The sequence below is a fragment of the Triturus cristatus genome, chromosome 7 (genome assembly GCF_964204655.1).
Source record: "Triturus cristatus chromosome 7, aTriCri1.1, whole genome shotgun sequence".
In the NCBI taxonomy this organism is placed as follows: domain Eukaryota; kingdom Metazoa; phylum Chordata; class Amphibia; order Caudata; family Salamandridae; genus Triturus; species Triturus cristatus.
The window spans coordinates 637,908,221-637,935,107 of NC_140590.1; the positions used below are offsets into that span (position 1 = coordinate 637,908,221).

The 26,887-nt window shown below is 48.4% G+C and overlaps 1 protein-coding gene across 1 annotated transcript in view; it reads left to right on the forward strand.

Moving 5' to 3' along the window:
- PSMD12 (proteasome 26S subunit, non-ATPase 12) overlaps positions 1-26,887 on the forward strand; it is a 181,876-nt gene that overhangs the window by 60,483 nt on the left and 94,506 nt on the right. Inside the window, exon 4 of the mRNA XM_085617265.1 lies at positions 12,187-12,294. Coding sequence (XP_085473391.1) covers positions 12,187-12,294 — 108 coding nt within the window. The remainder of the gene's footprint in view (positions 1-12,186; positions 12,295-26,887) is intronic.

Below are 26,887 nucleotides of genomic sequence, written 5' to 3' on the forward strand. Positions count from 1 at the left end.
CATGACCGCGTTCCTCATCCAGAACCTACCTCATGCAGGGAACCAGCAGCGGCTTCAAAACTTCAGTTTCTGCCTTTCGTGCAATTAAACGCCATCTCGCTATATTGGTGCCTTAAATGCCTCCTCATTTCTCCTACGTCAATACGTGAATGTCAGGGTCATAAGACCTGCATCTCTACATCTTAGTGGACTGTTAGACTATTGGCACTCCGGTTTTGCAACAAAAAACACCCGTATTGCGCCTTCCATCATCCAATTATATGTTCAACATTGTAAATAGTCTCATTTGGGACATTATGTCCGTGTCACCCCATGTGATGGTGTCACCCGGTGCGGTCCGCACTCCCCTAGTGACGCCACTGGGTTTACCAACATTGAACTGTACCATCCATGTGCTTCTGAGCACAGCTTTGGACACCAGAACTCATCCTTTCACAAGTTAAGCAATGGCAAGCAGTGGGTCAGACCATCACAATGAGAATTACAAACGAGCATTGGCATAGCCAATAGGTCTCGCTTTTGGGACCTTATAAGTATTTAGTTATGCAGCATTTTATCCTTGTTATATATACTTCACTTTTAAACATAAGCTCAATCTCCCGGGACGAGTGAGTGTGCCTTGCAATGGGGAAAGTTGGCTTCCCAGTTTTCACAAGCATTTGCAATGTGGTCAGTCTCGCTTTTGTTAAAGTTGGAGCTATTCGCAATGTAAATGATATTGCTAGAGGACTGAAAACAAGCATTTGCAATGCAATAGGTCTCGCATTTACGCGAGTTTAAGCTATTGCCATTGTAAATGACAATGTATTTTATTTATGTTTTAAAAACCAATACCAAAATAAAAGGCATAGCCATTTACAATGCCAATAGCTCAAACTTGCGTAACTGCGAGACCTATTGCATTGCAAATGCTTGTTATATTTTGCTCTGGACTGCTGTTTGTTTGCTCTGTCTGTTTTGCCTATTTGTGTATTTATTTATTACCCATTGCTTTTCCTTATATTACTTTTTCCTTTGCTTTCTCCATCTGTCTCCTAGCCATTGTTCTTCTTCCTCTGTTTTTATATATACACAAAGACAGCTTTGGTAAAGCCCACAAGTATGGCTTTAAGGATATAACACTGGCAAATGCAGACATGAACACACTTTATTTCCATGGTTTTAGCACACTGTTCAAAGTTGTTACCCAACTTGGAGTATATAGCTGTTGAGTTTAGGATTAGGGGTGGGCGTAATTTGCATAGTCGCGTGACGCAAAGCTCCGCGAAACAGTAAAAAATCTCCGCGAGCACTCAAATTCCGCGAACACGCGGAATTGCTTATTCGCGATGCTTTTTTCCTGTTTGTGAACACTGTTTGCGTGCTCGGGGGAAATATCTTGCGAACACGCAATTTGAGAACGTGAACGAGCAAAATTCCGCGAAGCCGCGGAACGCAGAATTTTGGGCAATTCTGCGTTCTCCGCGGATCGCGAAATTACCCAAATTCCGCGAGCGGAATGGAATTTACCGCCCAGGCCTATTTAGGATCCTAGTAGTTTAATCCTAGAATTGGATTGGAGTTTAATTATATTGATAACACTGACTGCTATAAGAATAGTTCCTCTATTTTTTTTTTTCCTTTTTGTTTTTATTAGCTTCATTTTGATCAAGGTATATACAATATAAAAAAAAGTTGCATCATGGTTATGCATATCAGTACAACAGATCACTACAGTACAAAAGATCATTAGATCCCACAAGTGTGATTCAGGCAATCGGGGAATTTCAAACATACAATTACATTCTCCGTTGGAATAGCAATCCACGTGGTATTAACATGTCGCTATACTGACCGGTGTCCCGTGTGCGGTCCGATTCTTACTCAGTGACCCCGCTAATGCGGTCCAACCTCCACCGAGAGCCCCTCAATTGTCTGTTACTGTCTCTTGCAACAGTGCCACATTGGGAGCAGTCTGCGGATCTGATACTGCAGTATCAGTTCTACCTAAGAGGTATGTTTGGTATGGTCCCCAGTAGTTTCTAGGACGACTTCTGGGAGGAAGCAATTCGCTATGTACGTAGGCCTGCGTATTGCAATACAGCATGTCTACGTGCCACTCTTTGGTTCGTGGAATTGGACCTCCCATCCAGCGCAGCGCCACCCGGTGCTTAGCCAGTAAATGTCAGATGGCCAGCAACAGACAGTTCCTCTGTATTTAATTCCCAGGCATGACCGTGGTTGACCTTTTTGAAGAATGATGCTCATGGTGCTCCTCTACTCATTTACACAAACTGATCGCCGGCAACAAAAACAATGAAGTGCTGCATGCGATTTACTGTAAAGAGTAGTCCTTGTTCCAGGATAGAGCCTCAGAACAGGACATGTTTAGTGCTAGAGCCATTAACAGTTACACTACTGAATTACTTCCTTCAAACTATTCTAAATAAATAACTTCTTTAGGCTGCCCCAAGCTTGCTTTCCAGTCCCAACCGCTGCCTTTAGAACCGCTGCCTTTAGAACCATCAAACCGGCTATGAACAGGCATATTTGAAAAGAAAACATTTGATTCTATTAAATTCATAGAGGTGTGGATTATGCTTAATCTATCATTTCTTAATTTGCTCAGCCTTGAAGGTCTTAGTTAGCGTAGTTGGTAAATGGTTTTCCCCTGTCCTCTTCCATTGTCTTTTCATAATCTTTGATTCAATGAACATCACACAGTTTAGGTTTCTCTAGAAAAAGCCATATTTGAAGTAGACATCAAATTTGGATCTGGTCCTCCTAGTAAGCAAACGTCACTCCATCTGGAGTAAACATCCTGCCAGCAATATCTAACGCCACTGCGTCCCACACATGTCTACAAGAGACCAAACACCACAACACAGAGTTTAGCTAAAAACTCCTTTCTGGATAAAAACTCACTGGGTCAGGATAGGAAAGAATTCAACACCAAGTTCTTGTCCCAAAGGCAGGAGAAACAAAAATGTGTGATTTAGAGAGTCGGACTCCTCATTAGTTTGGAAACCAACAGATATGTCTTTGACTGGAAAGCTCATCCTGAAATTGCTGTCCTAAAGTTGTTAATGGTTCAAGATGCCAGCCCCAGTCTCCGCCAATTCTGGAAGGCAAGTTCAGGATATTGAAACCACTGGATCCAGATTCATTGTCACATAAAACCACAACCATCTCCACGAGGCTAGATAGTTCCACTTGAGGGGGCCCTCCACACAGGCCAGCTATGAGTTGGGAAGTGAATTCGGATAGTTCTGGGAGCGACCAACATGCTTTGTAATATTTCAGGCCATCAGCAAAATTAAAGGGTGTGCCTCTCTCTAATCTCTCAGAAAGAATTGCAACTAGGGAATGGCCACAGTGAAGTCCAATGATCACATTAGCAGTGCTGAAAACAAAGCCGTAGACCTCTGAGTCACCAGAATGCTCTACTTGCTCTGGCATATCATCTATGCTGAAACTATGGCCATTGTAGCAAACATGGGGAAGGTATACGTCTGTACCCCTATCCAACCCAGCCGGAGTCCCTCCTTTGTTGTTCTTAAGGGATCTGGGCACCAGCTGAAGTAATTCTGGAGCTGATTGTTCAGTCTGGAGGCAAAAAGGTCTGTTGTGGAAGGCCCCAATCTCTCGATTTAGAGCTGAGGTCCAGCAGCCAATCTCTAGCATCCTGAATCAATCTGAAGAACCAATCTGTGACCACATTTTGACATCCTGGAAGGTACTCCACTGTCACTGAGATCTGAAGTGACACATTGTCCCTCATAATGACTTGATAGCAATTAATCGCATCAGAAGTTCCATCTGCCTTATCTGGAGATTTTGCCTCACATGTCCCAGTGACTGGTTTCTGATTCTGGGGCAGATTCTAAGATTCTTCTTCAATTCTCTGAACCATCATCTGATCCAGCCACCCCTGAACCTCTCACCTGTCCTCCGGCAACATTGTTACCAACTCTCAGAAGAGGAGGAGAGTGATTTACTCCTAATCCTCCAATCTCTGCAGGGCCCTATACTGCCGGGGTGCTGGAATATTCACCTGGATGGAAAGAATAGGGCTTTCCCACTATCCCTGCTGTCTGAGCGAGAGGCTGCCCCACAGGATTGCCTTCCTCCTTTCTTTCCTGAGGCCAAAAGTTTTCTTACTAGGGAGATTCAGTCTGGCCTCCACTATCACAAATCGCAGGAAACTCGTGGTGCATTTGGGAGACCATTCGACTTATGGTCATTAATGAACCTGAGGACCTGCAGCAGTGCAGTGGCAATGTTCTGATTGCACCTGGGCTGTTAGTATTGGTCCAGCAGAAGGATGTCACCAGATGGGTAATCAATCTGATGCCCTTCTATCTCCAGAACTCCACTTCTGGTCTTAGCAGTTTGTTGAAGCACCACAGGAAAGCTTGTATATCTGGCTCCTCCAACAAAATTGAAAAAATGTCCTGCATTGACAAAGAATGTAGCGGTCAGATGCATGTCCTTCAGATATGTAAACCTGAGGGAGTTTCGCATCTCTCAGCACATAAATTCCATGCTTTTTGAAATGATGAACGAGCCACTAGTTTATAATTGGCCTGTACCCTTTGTCCTTCTGCAGGAGAAATATATTGTTTAAGAAACCTCTCTGGTGGATAAGTAGCCTTTTTTGTGTTAGACCTTTCTCCTGTTATGAAAACCCTGTAGGTCTCCAGAATCTAGAGGTCCCATGTGATCTCACTACTTCACTAGAAATTATCTCCCTCCTGGTCCCCAACCAGCCCTAACTTTAGAAGGAAAAAAGGGCTAATCCTTACCATGGCAATCTCCTGGGCTTTTGCTGCTGTTCTGGATCTGCTTCTGTGTTACCCTTGTGATGGGAAGAATTTCTGTAATGCCTGCTGTCCTGCCATCCATTATTGCATCTTGACTCTTATCTTCTCTGGAGGTCTTGTTGGTCAATCCAGCCAGGGGCTCTGCTTGCTGCATTGTCCAGCGCCGGTAGACCCTTTTTGGGTAGCTGGGCGCTTTATAAGTTCCTAATTCAGTCAGTCAGTCAAATACTCTTTATTCGATTCGTTAGAATCATAAGACATTAAAAACAACAATACAAAATCCCAGTCACAAAATACACATGTAAACACTCAATTTCAATGTTACATAAAAAACGGGACAAACCCTAAAAAGTTCAAAGCGAATTATTTGGTTATTATTAAAAACTATTTAAAACCTCTCATATTTCATTAAATCCATTGAGGGAGGTTTGCTTTTTAATCCTGATGGCTGCCGCTAAAAAACTTGCCACACAAAAAATAATACGAATAGACCCCAAATGCTGGAGATAAATCAGAGCGGGCTTAACCTGTATGAAGCCAGCCTCTTTCAATAATGGTAACAGGTGTCTTTTCCTTGTGACCCTGAAAGTCTCACAAAACATAATAAAATGTTAAGTGTCTTGCTGCGAGAATTTGTCACAATTACAAGGGGGACCTAATTCAGGTTTTATCCAAGAGGGGTGACTACCTAGGATCTGATGAATCTAATTAAACCTAAATTTGGTCAGCAAAAACCTATGTAAAGGTTTGGTGACAATTTTGAGATAGGGCTCCAAAGAGGGGGAAGAGATTAACATAAAATGTGCCCTGACCGCGGGTTTCTCCAATTCCTTTTCCTCCCTATCCAATCTGGCCCTCTCCATGAATTTGGGTTTTATCCAATTGACATCCTCCTTCCTAATGGAAGCTGGCAATTTGAAAAGATCTATACGGCCTAGTCGATAAAAAGTTTTTTCCAGGTAGGCCATCCATGGAATTTTGTGGGCTCGGTCCAAACCCCTAACATCAGACAAGATAGCATGATTTAATGTTAGCTCCGAGTTGAGCCAGGTTTTTAACCAAAAAGTCAGGGGGGCCAGTTTCAACCTATCTGTAAGATAATCCATGCCCACCTCCGAGTGAATGGCGAAGGTCGGGGAAGATTTAGGGAGAGAGAGGAGTTGTCTAATAAAGCCGTTCTCCACTCTTTGGATCCTATCCACATGTACATAGCCCCACAAGGGTGCGCCATAAGAGGCGATCGATAGGCACTTAGTATTATATATTTTCAAAAGGGCCTCCATAGGCCTAGACCCTAGTCTCCTTGAAAAGCCCATAAGGGCTGCTGAAGAGCGAGCCATAGATATGCTCTTCGCTTTAATCTGGGGGCCCCAGGATCCCTTATCGTCAAAAAGGACGCCCAGATAAGGGAAGACCGCAACTCTAGAGACTAGTTCCCCTTCGCAGAAAAAGGTCTTGAGTTTTGATTTACTTCTACAGTTGCCTACCACCATCGTGTGTGACTTTTTGGCGTTAATTTTTAAGTCTAAGTGGCCCATGAATGCCCCGAATTGATCCAAAAGTCTTTGAAGCCCAACTCCTGTTCGTGCTAATAAAACTGCGTCGTCCGCGTATAGGAGCGCTGGTACCAGCGTGGCTCCTGCACGCGGAACGTCCGCCCCCACGTTCGCCAAACATTTTCCCAGTCCATTAATATAAATGGTAAAAAGGAGGGGGGCCAAAATACAGCCTTGGCGAACCCCTCTCTCGGACTTGAAACGATTTGTGCACCTGCCCTCCCTGGAAACCCTAACTACTGAAAACAACTCCTGGTGAAGAGAAGCCATAAAATGAACGAGAGCTGGGTCAACACCAAACTCCAGTAAAATAACCCATAGCTTAGACCTATTGACCATGTCGAAAGCCGAGGAGAGGTCCATAAAGGCCAGAAATACGGACCCCTCCTTGGCCACCGTATACTTCGAAATCAACAGATGGAGATTTAGACATTGGTCAACACTCGATATTATCCCTCAGTCTTTTCAATAAGACTCTGCCCAGGATCTTGATCGCAGAGTCGAGCAGAGAAATGGGTCTATAACACCCCGGATCGTCTCTCTGCCCCTTCTTAAAAATCGGCACTATAATTGAAGTAACCCAGGTAGAAGGAAGGGTGTTACCATTAGCAGCACAAAAAATATTTGTTAGGATCCTAGCCCAAAATTTCGGTAAATGAGAGTACAGGTCTGCAGGCACTCCATCGGGACCAGGAGCTTTATTTCTAGAAGACTCTAGAATAGCTTTCTCCACTTCCTCACAAGTAAAAACAAGAGGGGCACACGCAACAGCCACTGTGGGGTTATATAATAGGTCGGTGGCTGGATTTCCGTAAACTCCCTGGAAGTGGAGCATCTATTTCGAGTCACAGATTACATTATCCATGACCGTGTTCTCAAGTTCGGAAAAAAAGGGATGATTAATAATAGCCCAAAACTGACTACTATCACGCAGGATATCCGTACTAAGTAGACTCTCCCATGCATCTTGTTTAATAGCATTCTTCCTAGTGGTAGTAGTAGACTTGTACTCCTTCCTGAGTTTGGCAATAAGGACCCTATCTCTTGGAGTAGTTAAGAGTGCCTTCTTTAGGGCCCTATGAGCTTTAGAGCAGTTAGAATCAAACCATTTGCAGTGGTTATTTCCATGCCTATATGATGTAGTTGACAAATCATTAGATATTTGGGCACATATGCTCTCAAAGGCCCCTATTTTATCCAAATTAGCAGCAGCTGGCTCTGACAGATAGCTACATTGGCCTCAATTTTAGGGAAAAGATTGTCAAAAAAAATTACCGGGACCACCTTTGCCCACTTAAGTCTTCTACCTTTGTCCTTGGGTAACAGGGCGTTTTCCCCTCCCAAAGATCTCGCATTAGTGACCTTAAGGTTACTCCAAATTAACTCGAGTAACACCGGATTGTGGTCACTATAGGGGGAGCTAATTGCTCTGTAGGTCACAGCCCTATGTAAAATACCAGGTGTCAGGAATATATAATCAATTATTGAACCATGGTCGTGCCCCTTATATGTACATGTGCGCACCCCCCCCCCTCTGAGTTCATTAATTCCATCATGTTAAAATTGGCCAGCAGGTCTTCAAGAGCCTCCCCTGATTTTGTGTGTTCAAAGTGGGGAGCCAGGGAACCTGTTGGACCCTCAAATTCCTCAAAGAGGCAAAGATCACCACAAGGATGTATATTAAAATCACCCATTAAAATTAAATCGAATTGAGTATGGTTATTTAGACTGAAACTGTACACATTTTTTTCCAGAAGGACAATGTGGTCGATACCGTGTTCCCTATCCCATGAATTGTAAAAATTAATTAGTAACAACTTGTGGGATGTAGAAACTGCCCATTCAACAATTAAAAGGTTAGGAGAACCTGACTTAATCATTTTAAAATCACCTTTCAGTGATAGTGAGAAAAGAAAAATAAGGCCACCTTTAGCTCTACCCATACCACTAGAAACTGCTGGCACGACAAAGCTAGTATAACCATCCATCCAAAAAGTAGGAGAGGAGTCCCACGACTCCTGCAGGGCTATAATATCATGTTTAGTAACAAAATCCACCCAGGATGGATCTGATCTTTTTGCTCTAATACCAGGTATGTTCCAGGTAATGAGTTTACAGCGAGATAGAGTGTCGGTCTTGGGAGTACCCGTTAATTCTAATAATGGTACTCGAGCCAACCGTCAATCAAGTTCCTCGATATCTGAGAGGGGGGAAAAACGGTTACTCGTGACCAGCCTCGTGCCCGCAAGCACTGTTTGTACGGGCCTCAATGAGGGACTAATGATAGAAGCATTTTGGGCCCCTTGAACAGAATGTGAGGGACTACTTTTGGCCAAACCACTCACTCCTGGCAGTAAATTTGGAGCCCCACCCACCTTACCTGTTAAATGGAAAGCCTGCTGAGATAAAGATGGGGGATATAGTGTAACGGGGGGGGGGGGGGTAAAATAATCCCAACGGAACTGGTCTCATACAGCCTTGATCTAAAATTGGCGACCCATCCCAAAACAATCTATCAGCCAGATCAGGGGCGTTGAAATTAACAATAACACAATCCCCCTGTAAATGTTTGGTAGAATTACCAATCCACCCCACCCGTCTTGCCATAATTAATCTGCCTGAAATATTCAACCCACCACTGGAGTGTTCAGTACACCACTGTTTTGCCTTATGTATTAAATCTGTGGTGTATTCTGTTTCTCCCGGGCTGAGGGGGACTCCTATAAAAATGCCAACGAGGGGCGCAGCTTCCGATGGCAGGTTTATGGACAATTGGCAGCCTGATGGTGGGGAGCTAGCAGGGGGGGGGGGCTTGGGCTTTAGGGATTTATTCAAGTGACCTGGAATAGAATAGATAGGGTCCGTACAGTTAGCTAAGGAGCAGAGAGCCCTCGACTCTAGAGACTTTGAATTTACGTCCCTATGGATCAACGTGGCGCTAACCTGACTCACTGGGGCGGTAACTTTATTTCCCAGAACATCCCCGGAGACTATGTAGGGGTCCTTAATCAGCACGAGTTTGTTAGACACGGATTCAATAAGTGCGCACTTCTTCAATAAACTCGCTAAGCAAGTATTCAATGTGTCCACAATGTCTTTAGCAACATCCATTAGTAAGGGTTCAATACGGTCAATAAATAGTTTTTCTAAGAAATCCTCCACATTATTTCCCGGAGGATGAGAAGCAGTGGTTGGCGCCCCAACGACCTTCTTCTTCCTTTTAGTGATCGACCTTGGCTTGCTAGTGGGCACCTGAACCTGCTGTAACGTAGGGGACGCATCAGTTAATACAACAGGTAGGCCAGTAGCTTCTGCCATGCTAGTCTTGTGAGACACAACCACAATCTCAGGGACCAGTGGCACGTGATGAGTTTTAAAAGGGGCACTGGTAATCAGTGGGGCGTCTATAGAAGGGGATACAATACCCAACTCATGTTCCGCGTTGGCAATTTCTTTGGACAAGGCTCCCACAGCAGAAGACAAATAGGATATTATGGAGTCTGATTTCCTGGGGACTTTAGGTTTTTTCCCTCCATCCGTATTTGACACACATTTGCGCTTACCCATGGTGCGATATTATGGACTGGGCCCAGCCCTGCCTCCTCCTGCCCCGGACGGCCACAGACGGCCCGCCCTCTGCCCGGGCTCAGCCCGGCGTCGCCCGCGCGCGTCCCGCGACGCGGAGGGAGCTGTCGTTTATCAAGCGCCTCCGGGCGCGCTGGTGGCGAAAGTAACGTCAGGAGGAGCAGGGGCTCATGGGGATTGTAGTCTCCCCTCGCGGCTGTGGCTACGATGGTCCGCCGGCGAGGGAGACACCCAGCAAGAAGGCCCCGGTCAGCTATCCCCCTGCTGCGGTATGTCGCTGGTCTCTGCGGCTTGGTAAGAGTTCAGGTGTGCCTAATTCATTCCTTGCCTCTCTCAGCCCCAGTGAAAACCTTTTCCCTTCAAAATCGTCTTTAGTGAGGATTTTGCCTAGAGAGATTAACTTGGCCATGAATTTTCACAGTCCTTTTACGAATTAATTTCCAAAGAATCACCCAAAGTTAGAAGCCTGACCACGTTGAGTAGTTTGTCCTGGCAAGCCCTCAAGGGGCGATCTGTTACCTTGATGTCCTTCATAAACTTCGCTTGGAAGGTGGGCCTTTTTTTTTATCAATCCCTCATCTTTATTATAGCAATTAAGTGGTGGGAAGGCGCTAAGGGCCCGGTATGGATGTCGGGCCACCGACAGGCTGTTTGTAGCGGTCCAACCGCCGACATCCCTTCGTCGCATTACAATGCTGGTGGTCGGGCCCACTTATGTACGTCGTGAGACTGCCTCCTCCGCCAGGATTCGAGATCCCGACGGGGAGGTGGCCGGAGCTGCATCCCAGAATGGCAGCGGTGCCGAAGCAGGCACTGCAGTCGGAATTACAGTATCTCTTTCTGACAGCCTTTTTCATGGCGGAAACCACGCCATGGAAAGGTCTGAAATGAATATGGGGACCCCAAACAGCCCACCCGTCCATGGGCCACTGTAATGTGACCCTAGAGGCACATGTAGTGCTCTCACACATCTCCGCGCACCATGTGTATGGCACACCGTGGACGGATGTGCCGGAGGTGTTGCCTGTGGAGGCATGTGCTGCACCCCTTTTTTCATGCCTGCAGCATTTCCGACCTGTGCATACATGTCAGCGGTCTCCTGACTGCTGCAATAGCGTTAAACATTCCGACCGTCCAGCATCATAATGATGCTCGAAGCGAAAAATGCTCTTCTGCTGTGCTTAGGGCATTCTTAGCCACCTCTGGTGCCTTATGACCTTTATAACAAGCCAACTTTACTACCAAAGTAGTGTATTTGAGGTGGAGAAGCTTGTCTGTATTAGTTAAATATGGGGAAGGCGGTCCGCTGTTTCATGAAGAAGTACCAGACTTCTCCTGTGGACAGTTCCTCTAGTTCTGTGAGTCATCAGTCTGAGCAGTACATGAGAAAATTCTTCTGGTCTAGGAACCTGCCCAATACCTGTTGTGACGTGGGTCTGCCTGGTGAGCAAGATATAAGGAAGACTACCCACACCCATAAGCGGCATGTTGTAACCTCAATTTGCCGGCCTCTAACATGTCTAGGGCGGGCCCATATAGAAAATGCTATCACACTTTAGCGTCTTTGGGCTGCGATGTGCTGCTGCTCATGGTGGACTCGGCTTCAAGTCCAAACCGATTCTGCTATTGCTATTCGTGCAATGAACAATTGATAAGAACCTCTGCAGTAGCTAATGTCTTAGAGTGTAGCACTGTGCTGAGAAGTGGAGGAGGAGACTGCTGTTTGTCATATAGTGATTGGTGGAAGTTTCTTCAGGGGAAAATGTAGTTCATTGATTAGAGAAGCTGAGTAATAAAGTGAACAAAGATGATGCATAATTGTCCCCTTCGGTCATCATTCTGCAACATTTTGGTAATTTGTTTATAAGGACAGTGCACAATGTGCCACCCAAGAGATCTGAGCAAGTAATTGAACTATACTTGATTCACTAGCATTTTGTTGATCTAGTTAATAGATGTAACACCGTTTAACAAAAGGAGGTGGTTGGATGTTTTCTGAGCTAAAATAAATGTAATTAAAAAATAAAAATGGATGGCAGCATTTCCTATACCAAACTTTTTTTTATATCTAGATAAAACCTTCTAAGATGCTGTGCAACAGCAGTATGCTATTTCTAACCTTGGTGAATCATGGGAATTTAGCATGTGTTGGTAGGAGAAAGTACTGTCGGAGTTCATTTTTCAACATGCAATAGTTCTATTGTTATTGGATTACTTAATTGATTCTCTTTGTGTTGTGGCAGGCGGTTACAAAAATGGTTCAGCAATGCTGTACGTACATTGAAGAAATCACAGACCTGCCGATCAAACTGCGACTGATCGATACTTTGCGCACCATTACTGAAGGGAAGGTAAGAAAGTAAAGAGCATTTTCAAAACTTACCATAGCATGAGACCATAGAATTGAACTTTATATCACAAATGGTCTACTGTGTCCTGATTGTGAATTGGAGTTAGAATAACACTAAAATCTTTCTTCTGGCCTGGTTCCTCAAATATCTGTGACCTTTAGAGGCCAATTAATGCAATTTTTCTGTTACAAACCATGCAAAATGACTGGTTAACTGATGAAAGTATGATTTATTTCATTGTCCTACAGACTTGGAAAAGTATATTACATTGAGTTTGTCAACTCCTTTTGCCTTCTCCATTTGCCATGCCTTTTCATACATGAACTGCTATCCTGTTTTAGTCCTGTCTTACTGTTATAGGTATCTTATTGATAAAAGATTTATCTCCTTCAGGGGATTTTAATCATAGTCTCACCAGCAGATGGGTCAAGAGACTGCTCAGGTTCATCATGGTGATGGTGCTTTCTCTTAAACCTTTATATTAGTTCTCCTTTTCAGATCTAGGGCGCCTCTTGTATTATATATATCCGAGTGTTTGGTCTCCCTCTGCCGTGCCACCTGTCCCCGGGTGCAGTCCCCAGCGGTAGATTTTAAAACCTTAAAAACCAAACACAGATGTCCAAGGCATTACAATATTCCAGTGAGACAATGGAAAGTGATACTAACTTTGAAGAATGATGATTCTTTGGTGATCAAACCATCCGGTAAAGGGGGTAACCTCATCCTGTTCAAGAAGGATCAATATTATAATGAAGCCATAAAGCCATTGAGAGATCAATAGTGCTATTTGCCCTTTCAGACAACTGAATGTCAATTGTGTAAGAGCTTTTCATAATCATTTAAAGGGCTGGAGCTATCAAGGCATGTTGGATCAAGATGAATATGTATTTCTACACTGTGAATATCCAGTCCTTCCTACTTTCTATCACTTGCCTAAAGTACATAGAGATCTGTTGAATCCTCCGGGAAGACCTATAGTGGCATTGTTAAACAGTCTATTTGAAAAAACGTCTGTTTACATTGACTCTTTTCTGTCACCTTGGGTGAAGGACTTAAGCTCCTATGTTAAGGACATTCAGGATTGTTTTAGGCTAATTGAGGGCATTGAATGGGAGGATGATATGCTGTTAATATCTTTGGACATAACTAGCCTTTACACTTGTATAGATGATAAAATAGGCATAGATGCAGTAACATGGTTGCTGAATAAGAGAGCGTTGAACTACCAAGAACACAATACCATGCTATCTATGATATGATTTTGCCTGGAGAATAATATTTTTATGTTCTCCAGGCAATTGTATTGCCAACAACGGGGGATTACAATGGGCCTGGGCTTTGCCCCCAGCTATACAAACTTGTTTGTAGGCTGGTGAGAGAAGCATGTGGCCTGGGCAGAAGGACCAGAACATTGGGTTGATAACGTGGCCCTGTGTGCCCGATACATAGACGATCTGTTTTATCATCTGGAAAGGAACCCGTCTAGCTGCTGAAACATACAGCCTCTTACCCAAAATGATCTAAATCTAGTTTTTCTGAGAATATTAGCAATAGGAGAGTTTTTTCTATTTGGACCTGGAAGTGTATGTAGAAGAAAACAAATTATTAACCAGATCGTATAGAAAACAGACGGCTGGTAATTCTATACTACACTCAGGTAGTCATCACCCTAGAAGTCTAATTAGAAACATTCCGTATGGCAAACTCCTACTTATCAAACGGAACTGTACCAATGAGGGCGAATATCAGACAGCTAAAGTAGGTGTTTTAGAGAGATTTAGGAAAAGGAGATATAACGCCAGTATCCTAAATGAAGCAGTAAAGAAGATAGAAACGGTGAGGCGATCTGAACTATTAGCAAGTAAGACTCCTATTAGATCTAATACCCATAAAGAAGGAACCATTAGGATGATCACTAAATTCGAGTGGTACAGATTTTTGGGTAGTCATTAATATTCATCCTCAGATCATTTATAGACCTAGTTCATCGATAAAAGATCACTTGATACATAGTCATTACTGGTCTACTAATGTCAAGAAGGATATGATCACCGGTTTCTTCCCCTGCTTGAAATGCAAAGTCTGTAAATAAAGTAATAAAGTAAGCAGATATGAGACTGCAGAACAGAGCCCTAACAAATTTAGGAGAATAAGCAAGCTGTTAAACTGTAATTCTGAGTACACTGTATACTGTTTAGAGTGTCCCTGTCCCAAACGCTATGTGAGAGGTATCATTCGTCCCACTAATTTAGAACAAAAGCGGGCAATTACAAAGAAAGACCAAAGTTATCCGTTGGCTCGCCATTTTGAAACAAAACACAACAGCAACCGTGATCTGTTGAAATTCTTCTCTGTAGACAAGGTGCAAAAGATCAGAGGAGGGGACAGAGTTAAGAAATTGCGTATTTTGGAATCTAAACACGTAATTCATTTGCAGACTAAGGTCCCAAATTGTCTGAATAATGAATAAGAATTGTGGGTTCACTTGGGTTAATGCCATATTGCCTTTATGTGATGGGTATCTCCTACATCATAAACTTCGCATCCCTCAACCTATATTTCCAATATAAATTATTTATATATTTAGGTATAGTAATGCGTTACTGATTTTACATCTTGTGGGGCTCCATTAGTGAGTTTGCCCATTCAGGGCTTCATTGAGAAGGAGAGTAAGGAATATTAGAAACTTGTGTTACCGATTCGATATAATTAAAGGTGATTACATTTATGAATTGATACCAGGATTATTATAATCTATAAATTTTCTTACGGTTTCCCCTTATTTTTTCCTCTCTTCATGGCTCCAACACTTTGAGCCTGCCGCTTTCTTATATAATGCATTGTAATTATCAATATACTTACTAACATGTTCCAAGATGGGCGCCATTGTATTTACCAAGAATACATGGGCTGTCTTTGCTTTTGATGAATTGACGAAGTTAATGTACGTCACGTATTTTTGTTTTTAAATGGTAACTATTTATGATGGAAACTGACATTGAAAAAGGCGCCGTGCCGAAACTCGTTGTCAGTGGTTTTGAGACTCGCCTAAAATAAAGCACTTTGCTGATACCTATCCGAGAGTGCACCTGTTACTAGCTTTGTATCAAGGGATGAGGGAGGGAGGTAGAGGGAGGTAGAGGGAGGTAGAGGGAGGTAGGGGCAGTGGGAGGGAGTGGGAGGGAGTGGGGGAGGGAGAGTTTTTTATTTTTTATATATTCATGGGAGGACCTCTATATAAACAAGCATTGTCATAGCCAATAGGTCTCGACTTTGGGACCTTATAAGTATTTAGCCATGCAACACATTATCCTGGCTGCTACAAATCTACTGTTCTTTTAACGTGTAAGCTTTGACACGAATGGACACATTCTAGCACTGCACTAAGAAGTACTTGAAGTGTTATTTTTGTACAACTGGCAGTTTGAACTCGTCTATGTGGAAGTCCCACAAGTTACAACATTCAACACCAGTATATTAATGACCGGTACCTAATCTCAAAATATACCCCGACCTCAGGAATTGAAACGAGGAACAGACAACATAGGTTATGTAACATTTGTAAATAAACTGCTGTACTATAACAGCCCTGTTGCCCAGGCAGAACTTCTTGCGATAAGAATTATTTTTATAGTGGTCACAGCGCTCATGGTCTAGCATGGGGGGGCTCCATAAATCGTATAGAAATCAAAACTAATATCAACCAAATTAGTTCCAGTCTGTAGGAAATCAGCCTACTTTTTGTCTGCTTTGCTTAATGTGTATTTAAATCTACATCCATTTATTGTTTTATTTGACATTAGAATATTTTCAAATATATAGTGTTCTTTTAACTAGGCTAGGCTTGTGTTTTGTGCACATACACACTAATGTTCTTTTAACTTGTGAAGATTGTGCCCAGACTTTTGGCTGCAAAATAGAGGATTTTCAATCATGTGATGCGTATGAAGTCACTTCTGGACACATTGCTTGCTGTGACCATATTATGCTTTGTCTATGCTTTTTAGGCAAGCCCATATTTTTAGAGGACTAGAACCTACCGCATCCTTCCTGAAATCTTTAGTATATTTAGTAAAATGATGACTCGGGGTTTTTGAGGGTTAATTTGAGGGAGAAACTTGGTTAGTTACAGTGAGTCGAAACACAGACGTGAGGTATGAAGTACTGGAGAAAAGGAAAATGCTACTTGCATCGTATGCATCTGTTCTTAGCATGTAGAGTTGTAGAATCTCATGCTTATGCATAGATCGCCATCTAGTGTTGGGTCCAGATGTTTGCACTTTGTTTTTCTTCAAAGAAGTGTTTCTAGTCACAAGACAAGTGACTCCTCCTTTCGGTGATAGAGCGCATGGTCGTCGACTCCATCTTAAGATTGTTTTCCCGCAGAGGGTGAGAGAATGGAGTAATAGTAAAGAATAGAGATGACCATGTGTATGTTTGAATAGTAAGAAGAGAACTACAGCAGTTACAGGTACCCGGGGAGGCAGGTGGGCGCATGAGATTCTACAGCTCTACATGCCAAGAACATATGCATACTGTGTAAGTAGCATTTTCCGTTCGAGGCATGTGAGCTGTAGATCACATGCTTGTGCATAGACTATACAGCAATCTCCCCTAAGCGGTGGCTATCCTTTAACTGATGGAGTTGTCTGAAATAGCGTTTTAAGTACTGCCTGTCCCACATTAGTTTGTTGTCTAGCTAACACATCCACACAATAATGTTTGGGGAATGTGTGTGGTGTGGACCATTTTGCAGTTTTGCAGATGTCAGTGATGGGGATGTTTCCTAAGAAGGCCATAGTAGCTCCTAATTTACGAGTGGAATGTGCTCTAGGAGATACCGTTGGAGTCCTTTTGGCTTTTGCGTAGCAAATCTGATTACATTTAACAATCCACCTAGCAATACCTGATTTGGATATAGGATTGCACTTGTGAGGTGGTGCGTGCAAAAGCAACAAACAGTTGTTTGGTCTTACGAAAAGTGTGGGAGCCGGCCTCGTGGCGTGGTCCTGTTCCCCCTCGCTAAGCCGCACGAGGTCCCATGCACCTCGGGGCTCCTCCATTTTGGATTCTACGTCACTCCATGTGACCACCTGCGTGACCCTGCTTCACCCGGCCTCTGTCCCAGCGAGGCCCGACATCGAGGCGCCAACCCCTGGCCCGGGGGATACCACGTGAACCCTTCCCACTCCCGGCAGAGGGCGGTATCGATGGGACCCCCAACCGTCTTTCCACACCTAGGTGCGATCACCTCACAGCTCTCTGGGGCCTGGCGCCTCTCCTGCTGGGCGTCTGGCCGCCCCCCAACCGGCCTCTCCGCCCCCTCCGGGCGCAAGGGTCCGGACATCAAAGGGCTCCAATCCTATATCTGGGGCAACTCAACAGGACAGTAGTTGTATCCCGGAGTCAAGAGCCCTGCTGATCGGATCGCGGCTGACCCTACGGAAGAAGACTCATCCTGAACCCACACTCTGAGCCCTGCTGACGACGTCGCGGCTCCCCCGTGCTTGAAGACCTTCACGAACCTTTGGGGCCCTGCTGACGCTGTCGCGGCCTGACCTTGTCGAACCTCATTATCAGAGCCCAGCTGACCTCGTCGCGGCTCGACCGAAGCGGACCTACCACCGGAGCCCTGCTGACTGTGTCGCGGCTCGACCCAAGCGGAACTACCACCCGAGCCTTGCAGACGCCGTCGCTGCTCCCCACGTCCGAGCCACCCCGTGGCCATTACCCAAGGTCTGGCGCAGAGCCTCCTGTACCTGGTTGGTACCAAGACTGTCCCGCTACCCTATCCCTCTAACAGACATTGAGACTCTTACTGGATCCCTCGATCCCACTGTAAATATTGAAACGTGCTACTTCTGATAAAGAACGAAATCAAGCAACTGATATTGAGTCCTGTGTGGTGGTGTTACTGGGCCTAGTACGATTATAGGAGAAAGTCCTCCCCGAAGGGGGCTTCTCAGCGGCGCTCGGCTATAACTGTGCGGTAGGAAGGGTGCCGGACTAGTCTCCCCGACTCCCCGGTGGTCCTCCCTCCAACATTTGGTGGCCAGCGACGGGATCCGAGCCAGACGCAATCGTACAGGCGAGTAACGCACCCACTTCCTAACCAGACGGCAAAAGAAAAGGGAACCATGGAAGGCCAAGAGGCAACCGTGGCCGCAACCTTCCAGCCGGAAAGGTTGGAAGAATACACCCATAAAGAACTGAAACAATTCTGCAAGGACAAAGGGATCCCAACCACAGAAATGCAGAAAACCCTGAAAGCCTGGACAGAACCCGAGACCACTCCGCCCCGAGCCGAAGGGACCTCGGCCCGGGACGGAAACCTGCCGACCCCAACCCCGACAGACGGGGGGCGAACCGTCCCAGAAACCAGCCTTTCCCATGAAGAAATGCGAGAACGGGAGAGGGTCCGGACACACGAAATGGACCTCGCCCGACTCCGGCTGGACGGTGAGCTCCTACTGGCGGAGAAGAAAATAGCCTTGGAACAACTACGGCTGCAAGAGGAAATCGAGGAAAAGAAGCGTCATCGGGAACTAGAGGAGAGACGGCTAACCCTCGAGCACGAGAGGAGCCTCGAGGAACTTGAACTAAAATCTAAAACGGGGGAGACCAGCACCCCCGGAGCCCGGGACGCTCTGCCACTGACCGAGCCAAAGGTTCACATCCCCAAGGATGTCGTCAAGGAGTACTATAAAAATGACGACATCCAGCAATGGTTCCGAGCATACGAAGTAGCCATGACCTCCCATCGGGTACCCCGGAAGGATTGGGGTGCCGGCCTATGGGGAAGGTTCCTCAGCGAGGGCCGGGATACCCTGCTGCAACTCCCCGACGCGGTGATGACTTCATACGACCACATGAAAGAAGCCCTACTCACACGCTACGGGCTATCAGCCGAGATGTACCGGCAGCGCTTCCGGGACTGCAAGAAGCTCCCCGGTACCACGTGGGTCGAATACGTGGACTTCTTCAGCCGAGCACAAGAAGGATGGATAAAAGGAAGCAAGGTCACCTCATACAATGAACTGTTCGACCTCATTGTCTGGGAGCACCTTGCCAAAAACTGCTTTGTTGAACTAAGGCAACACCTCCTGGACAGTAAACTGACCGAGCCCCGGAAGCTCGCCGCCGAAGCAGACCGATGGGTCAACACCCGGGTCCCCCGGAACCCAGTGGGGGACTACCAACGGAGTACCACGGGACCCCCCCGCCAGCGAGGCAGAGGAGGGGGTCCCACCGCAGTCGAGAATTCCCGGCCGGGCTGCCCAGAAGCCCGCCACGAGGCCAAGCCACCAACCACACGTCCCCGACCCTGGGCCGAAGGGGGGCCCCTATCGCACGGCCTGGACCACGACCAACCGTGACCTGCTTCGGCTGCCAGCAGACCGGCCACTATGCGAGCGACCCGGCCTGCCCCGCGAACCGACGGAACGGGCACGCTGGGCCCCCTCCCCGGCAGATAGCCGCCGCCGCCGCCGCCGCCCTGGGGGAAGGAGAAGACAAGGAGGAGAACCACGACGACGGGTCCCCCGAGTGGGAACCAGCTGCCATGTCGCTTGTATGCCTGGGCTCCCGAGAAATGGTGCCCCGAGCTGCCATCCCAATCAACACCCAGAAGTACCAACAATGGGTCACCATAAACGGACGACGGGCCGAGGCCCTCCGGGACACTGGGGCCAGTGTGACCGCCGTCCGCTGCCACCTAGTGACCCCCGAACAAATCCTGCCGCATGTCCTATGCCCTGTCCGGACCGCGGACAACACCGAGAGCATGTGCCGGATGGCCAGGATCCCCTTCGAGTGGGGAGGAGTGTCCGGCACCCTAAAAGTAACTGTCCGCGACGACGCCCCAGTAGACTGCCTCCTGGGGAATGACCTGGAGAGCTCCCCCTGGGCCCAGGTGGAACGCCGAGAGCATCTGGGGATGCTAGGACTGCCCGAGTGGGCCTGCGCCACCACCCGGTCCATGACCGCCCAACCAGCCGCTGCCACGGCCCCCGACAAGCTGACGGGCCCCGAACTATCACCCTCCTCCGGCACGGAGGAACCTGCCGAGGAGGCCGGGCCGGCCGAACCTTCTCCCGACGAGGCCGCCTCCCTCGGCGAGATTCCCGAGCTGGCCCAGTGGCGCCACGACGGGGGGCCCCACCCGCGAACAATTCCAGCAAGAGCAGAAGGCCTGCCCGTCCCTCGAGGGGGCCCGACAGCAAGCGGCCGCCCAGGCTGGAGGGGACCCCACGGGAACCCACTGGGTCTATTGGGACAATGACTTATTGTACAGTGAGCAGAAAGTCGCCGAACTGGGGACCGGCCGGGTGTTGGTGGTCCCCCTCCGATTTCGAGAGTTCCTCCTGAACCTGGCACATGACGTGCCCCTCGCCGGACACCTCGGGCGGGACAAGACCTACAGCCGCCTAGTGACCCATTTCTATTGGCCCCGAATGAGAAGAGACGTGGACCATCACTGCCGGTCCTGCCCGACCTGCCAAGCTAGCGGGAAGACTGGGGGTCGAGTGAAAGCCCCCCTGCAACCATTCCCAACCGTCAACACCCCGTTCGAACGAGTGGGGATTGACATCGTGGGGCCCCTCGACCCCCGAACCGCCCTGGGACACCGCTTCATCCTGGTACTAGTCGACCACGCCACCCGATACCCCGAGGCCATCCCACTCCGCACGGTGACAGCTCCAGTGGTGGGCCGGGCCCTGATGGGCATCTTCTCCAGGGTGGGGTTCCCCCGAGAAGTAGTGAGCGACAGGGGTACAAACTTTATTTCAAAGTACATGACATCCCTCTGGCAACTATGTGGGGTCACCTATAAATTCACCACCCCTTACCACCCCCAGGGGAACGGACTGGTCGAGCGGTTCAACAGGACCCTGAAGGGGATGATCGAGGGCCTGGAAGAGCCCCTGAGGAGGAGATGGGATGTCCTGCTGCCCTGCCTCCTGTTCGCCTATCGGGAGGTACCACAGAAATCCCTGGGCTTCAGCCCCTTCGAACTGTTGTATGGGCACCCCGTCCGAGGGCCCCTCAGCCTGGTCAAAGAGAGCTGGGAGGCGCAAGTCCAAGGTGCCCCTCCCGACGTCTACCGGTACCTTCTGACCCTGCGGAACCAAACTCGGAAGTTCCGGGCCCTGGTAGAAGCCAACCTCGAAGCCAGCCAAGAAGACATGAAATGCTGGTACGACGAAAATGCCTCAACCATCGAGTTCGAGCCGGGCCAGCAAGTCTGGGTCATGTCACCCGTGGACCTCTGCGCCCTGCAGGACAAGTGGACCGGGCCCTTCAAGGTAGTTGAGAAGAAGAGCCCCGTCACGTACCTGGTCGACATGGAGTCCCCGAGGAACCCCCTCCGGGTCCTGCACGCCAACCGGCTCAAGCCCCAATTTGCCCGAACTGAGCCTGCTGCTGGCTACCGACGATGGGGGCGAAAGTGACTCCGAGCCCCTACCAGACCTCCTGGGGTCCTCAGGCCAAGGCGGCTCCTTGGAGGGTGTCCACCTCTCCGCCACCCTGACACCAGAACAGCGCCATGACTGCCGGAAGCTGCTGCAACCCTTCGCTGCCCTCTTCTCCCTCACGCCCGGGGTGACCCCCTGGTGCGTCCACGACGTGGACACTGGGGATAGCCCCCCTGTGCGACACCGCGCCTACAGAGTACCTGACCGAGTCCGAGCCTGCATACAGACCGAGGTCGCCAAGATGCTCGCTCTCGGAGTCATCGAGCCTTCCGACAGCCCGTGGGCCAGCCCGGTAGTCTTGGTGCCGAAGGCCGCCGCCCCCGGCACTGCCCCAGAACTCAGATTTTGTGCCGACTACCGGGGCCTGAACGCAGTCACGAAGACCGATGCCCACCCCTTGCCACGAGCCGACGAGCTGATCGATCGCTTGGGGGCCGCCCGCTACCTGAGCACCTTCGATCTCACCGCAGGGTACTGGCAGATCAAGCTCACTCCCGACGCCCAGGAACGATCCGCCTTTTCCACCCCTGATGGGCACTACCACTTTCGGGTAATGCCCTTCGGGATGAAGAACGCCCCAGCGACCTTTCAGAGGCTAGTGAACAAGGTCCTGGCCGGACTAGAAGCCTTCAGCGCGGCCTACCTCGATGACATTGCGGTCTTCAGCGATCACTGGGCTGCGCACCTAGGACACCTCCAGAGAAGTCCTGGCCGCTCTCCAAAGGGCCGGGCTCACTATTAAGGCCAGTAAATGCCAGATAGGTCAAGGATCGGTGACCTATCTGGGCCACCAGGTGGGGAGTTGCCAGGTGGCGCCCCTCCAGTTAAAGGTCGACGCCATCCAGGCGTGGGAGCCCCCCGCAACCCAGACCGCTGTCCGGGCCTTCCTAGGCCTCACAGGCTACTACCGATGATTCATCAAGGATTATGGCAGCATTGTAGGGCCCCTTACGGAGCTCACTTCCAAGAAACAGCCCAAGGCGGTGCACTGGATGCCCCGCTGTCAGACCACTTTTGAGACCCTCAAGGTGGCCATGTGCGCTGCCCCTGTGCTACAGGCCCCTGACTACAGCAAGGAATTTGTAGTCCAGACCGATGCCTCGGAGTACGGGGTAGGGGCAGTCCTCTCCCAGATGGACGCCAAGGGCCTCGACCGGCCTGTGGCCTTCATCAGCCGCCGACTGCTGCCGCGAGAACAGAGGTGTGGAGCACCATCGAGCGGGAGGCCTTCGCCGTGGTATGGGCCCTCAAGAAGCTCCGGCCCTACCTTTTCGGCACCCACTTCAGGGTCCAAACTGACCACCGGCCCTTGCGGTGGCTCATGCAAATGCGGGGCGAGAACCCCAAGCTGTTGCGTTGGTCCATCTCGCTGCAAGGGATGGACTTCACTGTGGAACATCGGCCCGGCAACGACCACGCCAATGCTGACGGCCTGTCCCGATTCTTCCGCCTCGGCGAGGAGAACCCCCAAGGAGATGGGTGACTCTCCCTGCCTTCAGCTGGAGGGGACGCATGTGGGAGCCGGCCTCGTGGCGTGGTCCTGTTCCCCCTCGCTAAGCGGCACGAGGTCCCATGCACCTCGGGGCTCCTCCATTTCGGGTTCTACGTCACTCCACGTGACCACCTGCGTGACCCTGCTTCACCCGGCCTCTGTCCCAGCGAGGCCCGACATCGAGGCGCCAACCCCTGGCCTGGGGGATACCACGTGAACCCTTCCCACTCCCGGCAGAGGGCAGTATCGATGGGACCCCCAACCGTCTTTCCACACCTAGGTGCGATCACCTCACAGCTCTCTGGGGCCTGGCGCCTCTCCTGCTGGGCGTCTGGCCGCTCCCCAACCGGCATCTCCGCCCCCTCCGGGCGCAAGGGTCCGGACATCAAAGGGCTCCAGTCCTATATCTGGGGCAACCCAACAACTGGACAGTAGTTGTATCCCGGAGTCAAGAGCCCTGCTGATCGGATCGCGGCTGACCCTACGGAAGAAGACTCATCCTGAACCCACACTCTGAGCCCTGCTGACGACGTCGCGGCTCCCCCGTGCTTGAAGACCTTCACGAACCTTTGGGGCCCTGCTGATGCTGTCGCGGCCTGACCTTGTCGAACCTCATTATCAGAGCCCAGCTGACCTCGTCGCGGCTCGACCGAAGCGGACCTACCACCGGAGCCCTGCTGACTGTGTCGCGGCTCGACCCAAGCGGAACTACCACCCGAGCCTTGCAGACGCCGTCGCAGCTCCCCACGTCAGAGCCACCCCGTGGCCAGCACCCAAGGTCTGGCGCAGAGCCTCCCGTACCTGGTTGGTACCAAGACTGTCCCGCTACCCTATCCCTCTAACAGACATTGAGACTCTTACTGGATCCCTCGATCCCACTGTAAATATTGAAACGTGCTACTTCTGATAAAGAACGAAATCAAGCAACTGATATTGAGTCCTGTGTGGTGGTGTTACTGGGCCTAGTACGATTATAGGAGAAAGTCCTCCCCGAAGGGGGCTTCTCAGCGGCGCTCGGCTATAACTGTGCGGTAGGAAGGGTGCCGGACTAGTCTCCCGACTCCCCGGTGGTCCTCCCTCCATCTAAAAGATTTTGTTCTTTCAGTGTAATACATGAGTGCTCTTCTAACATCTAAGGTATGTAGAGCTCTTTTCTGCAGCAGAGTCGGGTTGAGGGAAGAAAACAGGTAATTCAACCGACTGATTAATGTGAAATGCGGATACTACCTTAGGAAGGAATTTGGGGTTGGTACGAAGAACCACTTTATCTTTGTGTAGCTGGAAGAAAGGTTCTTCTATGGTTAGTGCCTGAAGTTCACCCACTCTTCTTAATGAAGTGATTGCAATGAGGAAAGCTGTTTTCCAAGTAAGGAACTGTAGCTCACATTTGTGTATGGGTTCAAATGGTGGGCCCATCAGCCTTGTGAGAACTATGTTAAGATTCCACACTGGGGCAAGTGGAAGTCTTGGTGGTATAGCTCCCTTTAGTCCTTCCATAAATGCTTTGATTACAGGCACTCTAAATAGCGATAAATGTGGCCTATTTTGAAGATAGGCTGCAATTGTAGCGAGATGCAGTCTGATGGATGAATAGGCCAATGATGACTGCTGTAAATGTAAGAGATAGCAAGTAACGTTTTGTATGGAAGCATCCAGAGGGTTGATGGTTTTGTTATTGCAATCGATAACAAATCACTTCCATTTTGCTGCGTAGCAAGCTCTTATGGTAGGCTTTCTAGCCTCCTTAATAATGTTCATACAGTCTGGTGGAAGGTTCAGATAACCAAACTCTGACTTCAGGAGCCAGATCGCGAGGTTCAATTGTTTGGGATCAGGGTGTTTGATTTCTCCATGGCTCTGTGTGAGGAGACTGGGAGTAAAGTTTAATTTTTGATGTGGTACCAAAGAGAGTTCCCACAGAGTAGTGAACAAGGGTTGACGTGCCCATGTTGGAGGTACCAGTATTAGTGTGAGGGATGTTTGTCTGAGTTTCCGAACCACTGATGGAATGAGTGGGAGAGGCGGAAAAGCTTAAGCAAATATCCCTGATCAGTTTATCCATAGAGCATTGCCTTTGGACAACGGGTGTGGATACCTGGAGGCGAAGCTTCGGCATTTTGCGAACTAATCTATGTAAGGGACTTCCCAAGCTTGGACGTATGGGTGGAGAACTTGAGGGTGAAGTTCCCATTTTTGTATTCGATACCTTTGTCAGCTGAGGAGGTCCGCAATCTGGTTGTTAACTCCTGGGAGGTGTTCCGCTAGGAGATAGATACTGTGGTGAATAGCCCACGTCCAAATGTCTTGGGCTAAGTGGGACAGTTGGACAGAGTGGTCCCCTCCCTCCCCCCTTGTTTCTGTATGTAATACATAGCTGTCATGTTGTCGGTTCGATTCAAGACTGCTTTGCCAGAGAGGTGATCTTGAAAGACTTTGAGAGCTAGAAAGATCGCCATCCGCTCTAAATGATTGATGTGGAGCAACTTTTGTTGGTGGCGCCACAGTGTGTAGCTGAAGATGAGCTCCCCATCCTGTTAGGGACGCGTCCACTGTTACTACTGTCTGTGGAACAGGGTCTATGAACGGCGTCCTTTTGACAGATTTTTTTTTCCACCACTGCAGAGAGCGATGAGTACGTGCGCTTACCAACACTAGATCGGTTACTAGACCGTGTGACTGGTTCCACTGGCTGGCTAAGCATTTTTGAAGTGGACGCATGTGCAGTCTGGCATGGGGAACGATCATGATGCAAGATACCATCATTCCCAACAGCTGCATAAACACTCAAGCTGGAAGTGATTGAGTGGGTTTAAATTTGTGAATTAGTGAATGTTTTGAATTCTGGCTACGTTGGGAAACACTAGAGCCCTTTGAGTATTCAGAGTGGCTCCTAGGTAGTTCTGAATTTTGTTTGGCTGAAGATGTGATTTTAACCCATTGACTGTAAAACCTAGTTGTTGAAGTAACTGAATTGTTACGGAAGTATGGTTGCGGCATTGTTAGTACGTGCTGGCTTTGATGAGCCAGTCATCCTAATAGGGTAAGACATGTATGCTTTGTCTTCTTAGATGCGCAGCTACCCCCGCCGGACACTTTGTGAAGACTCTGGGGGCAGTGGTGACTCCGAATGGGAGTACCTTGAATTGGTAGTGTTGACCTGCTACCACTAACCTGAGAAATTTGCGGTGAGCCGGATGGATTGGAATATGAAAGAAGGCGTCGTTTAAGCCTAGAGTAGAAGTCGCCCTTTTGAAAAGGGGTAGAACCTGTTTAAGTTTTACCATGTGGAAATGTATGTAAAGATTTAGTTCTCTGAGATCTAATACTGGTCTGAGAGAACTGTCCTTTTTGGGAATTGGGAAGTAAAACGAGTAGACGTCCGACCCATGATGTTGTGGTAGTATGGGCTCTATAGCTTGTTTTAGAAGCAGGGATTGTACCTTTTGTTTGAGAGTGTAGGTGATCCGGTGAAAGTTTGTATTACTTTGAGGGAATGTTTGGAGGAGTGTTGATTAACTCCAGGCAGTAACCAGAATGGATCATTTGGAGAACCCACTTTCTGTTATTGACTGCCACTTTGGTAGAAATTGTGACAGTCTTCCTCCCACGGGTGTTAAGTGGTCTG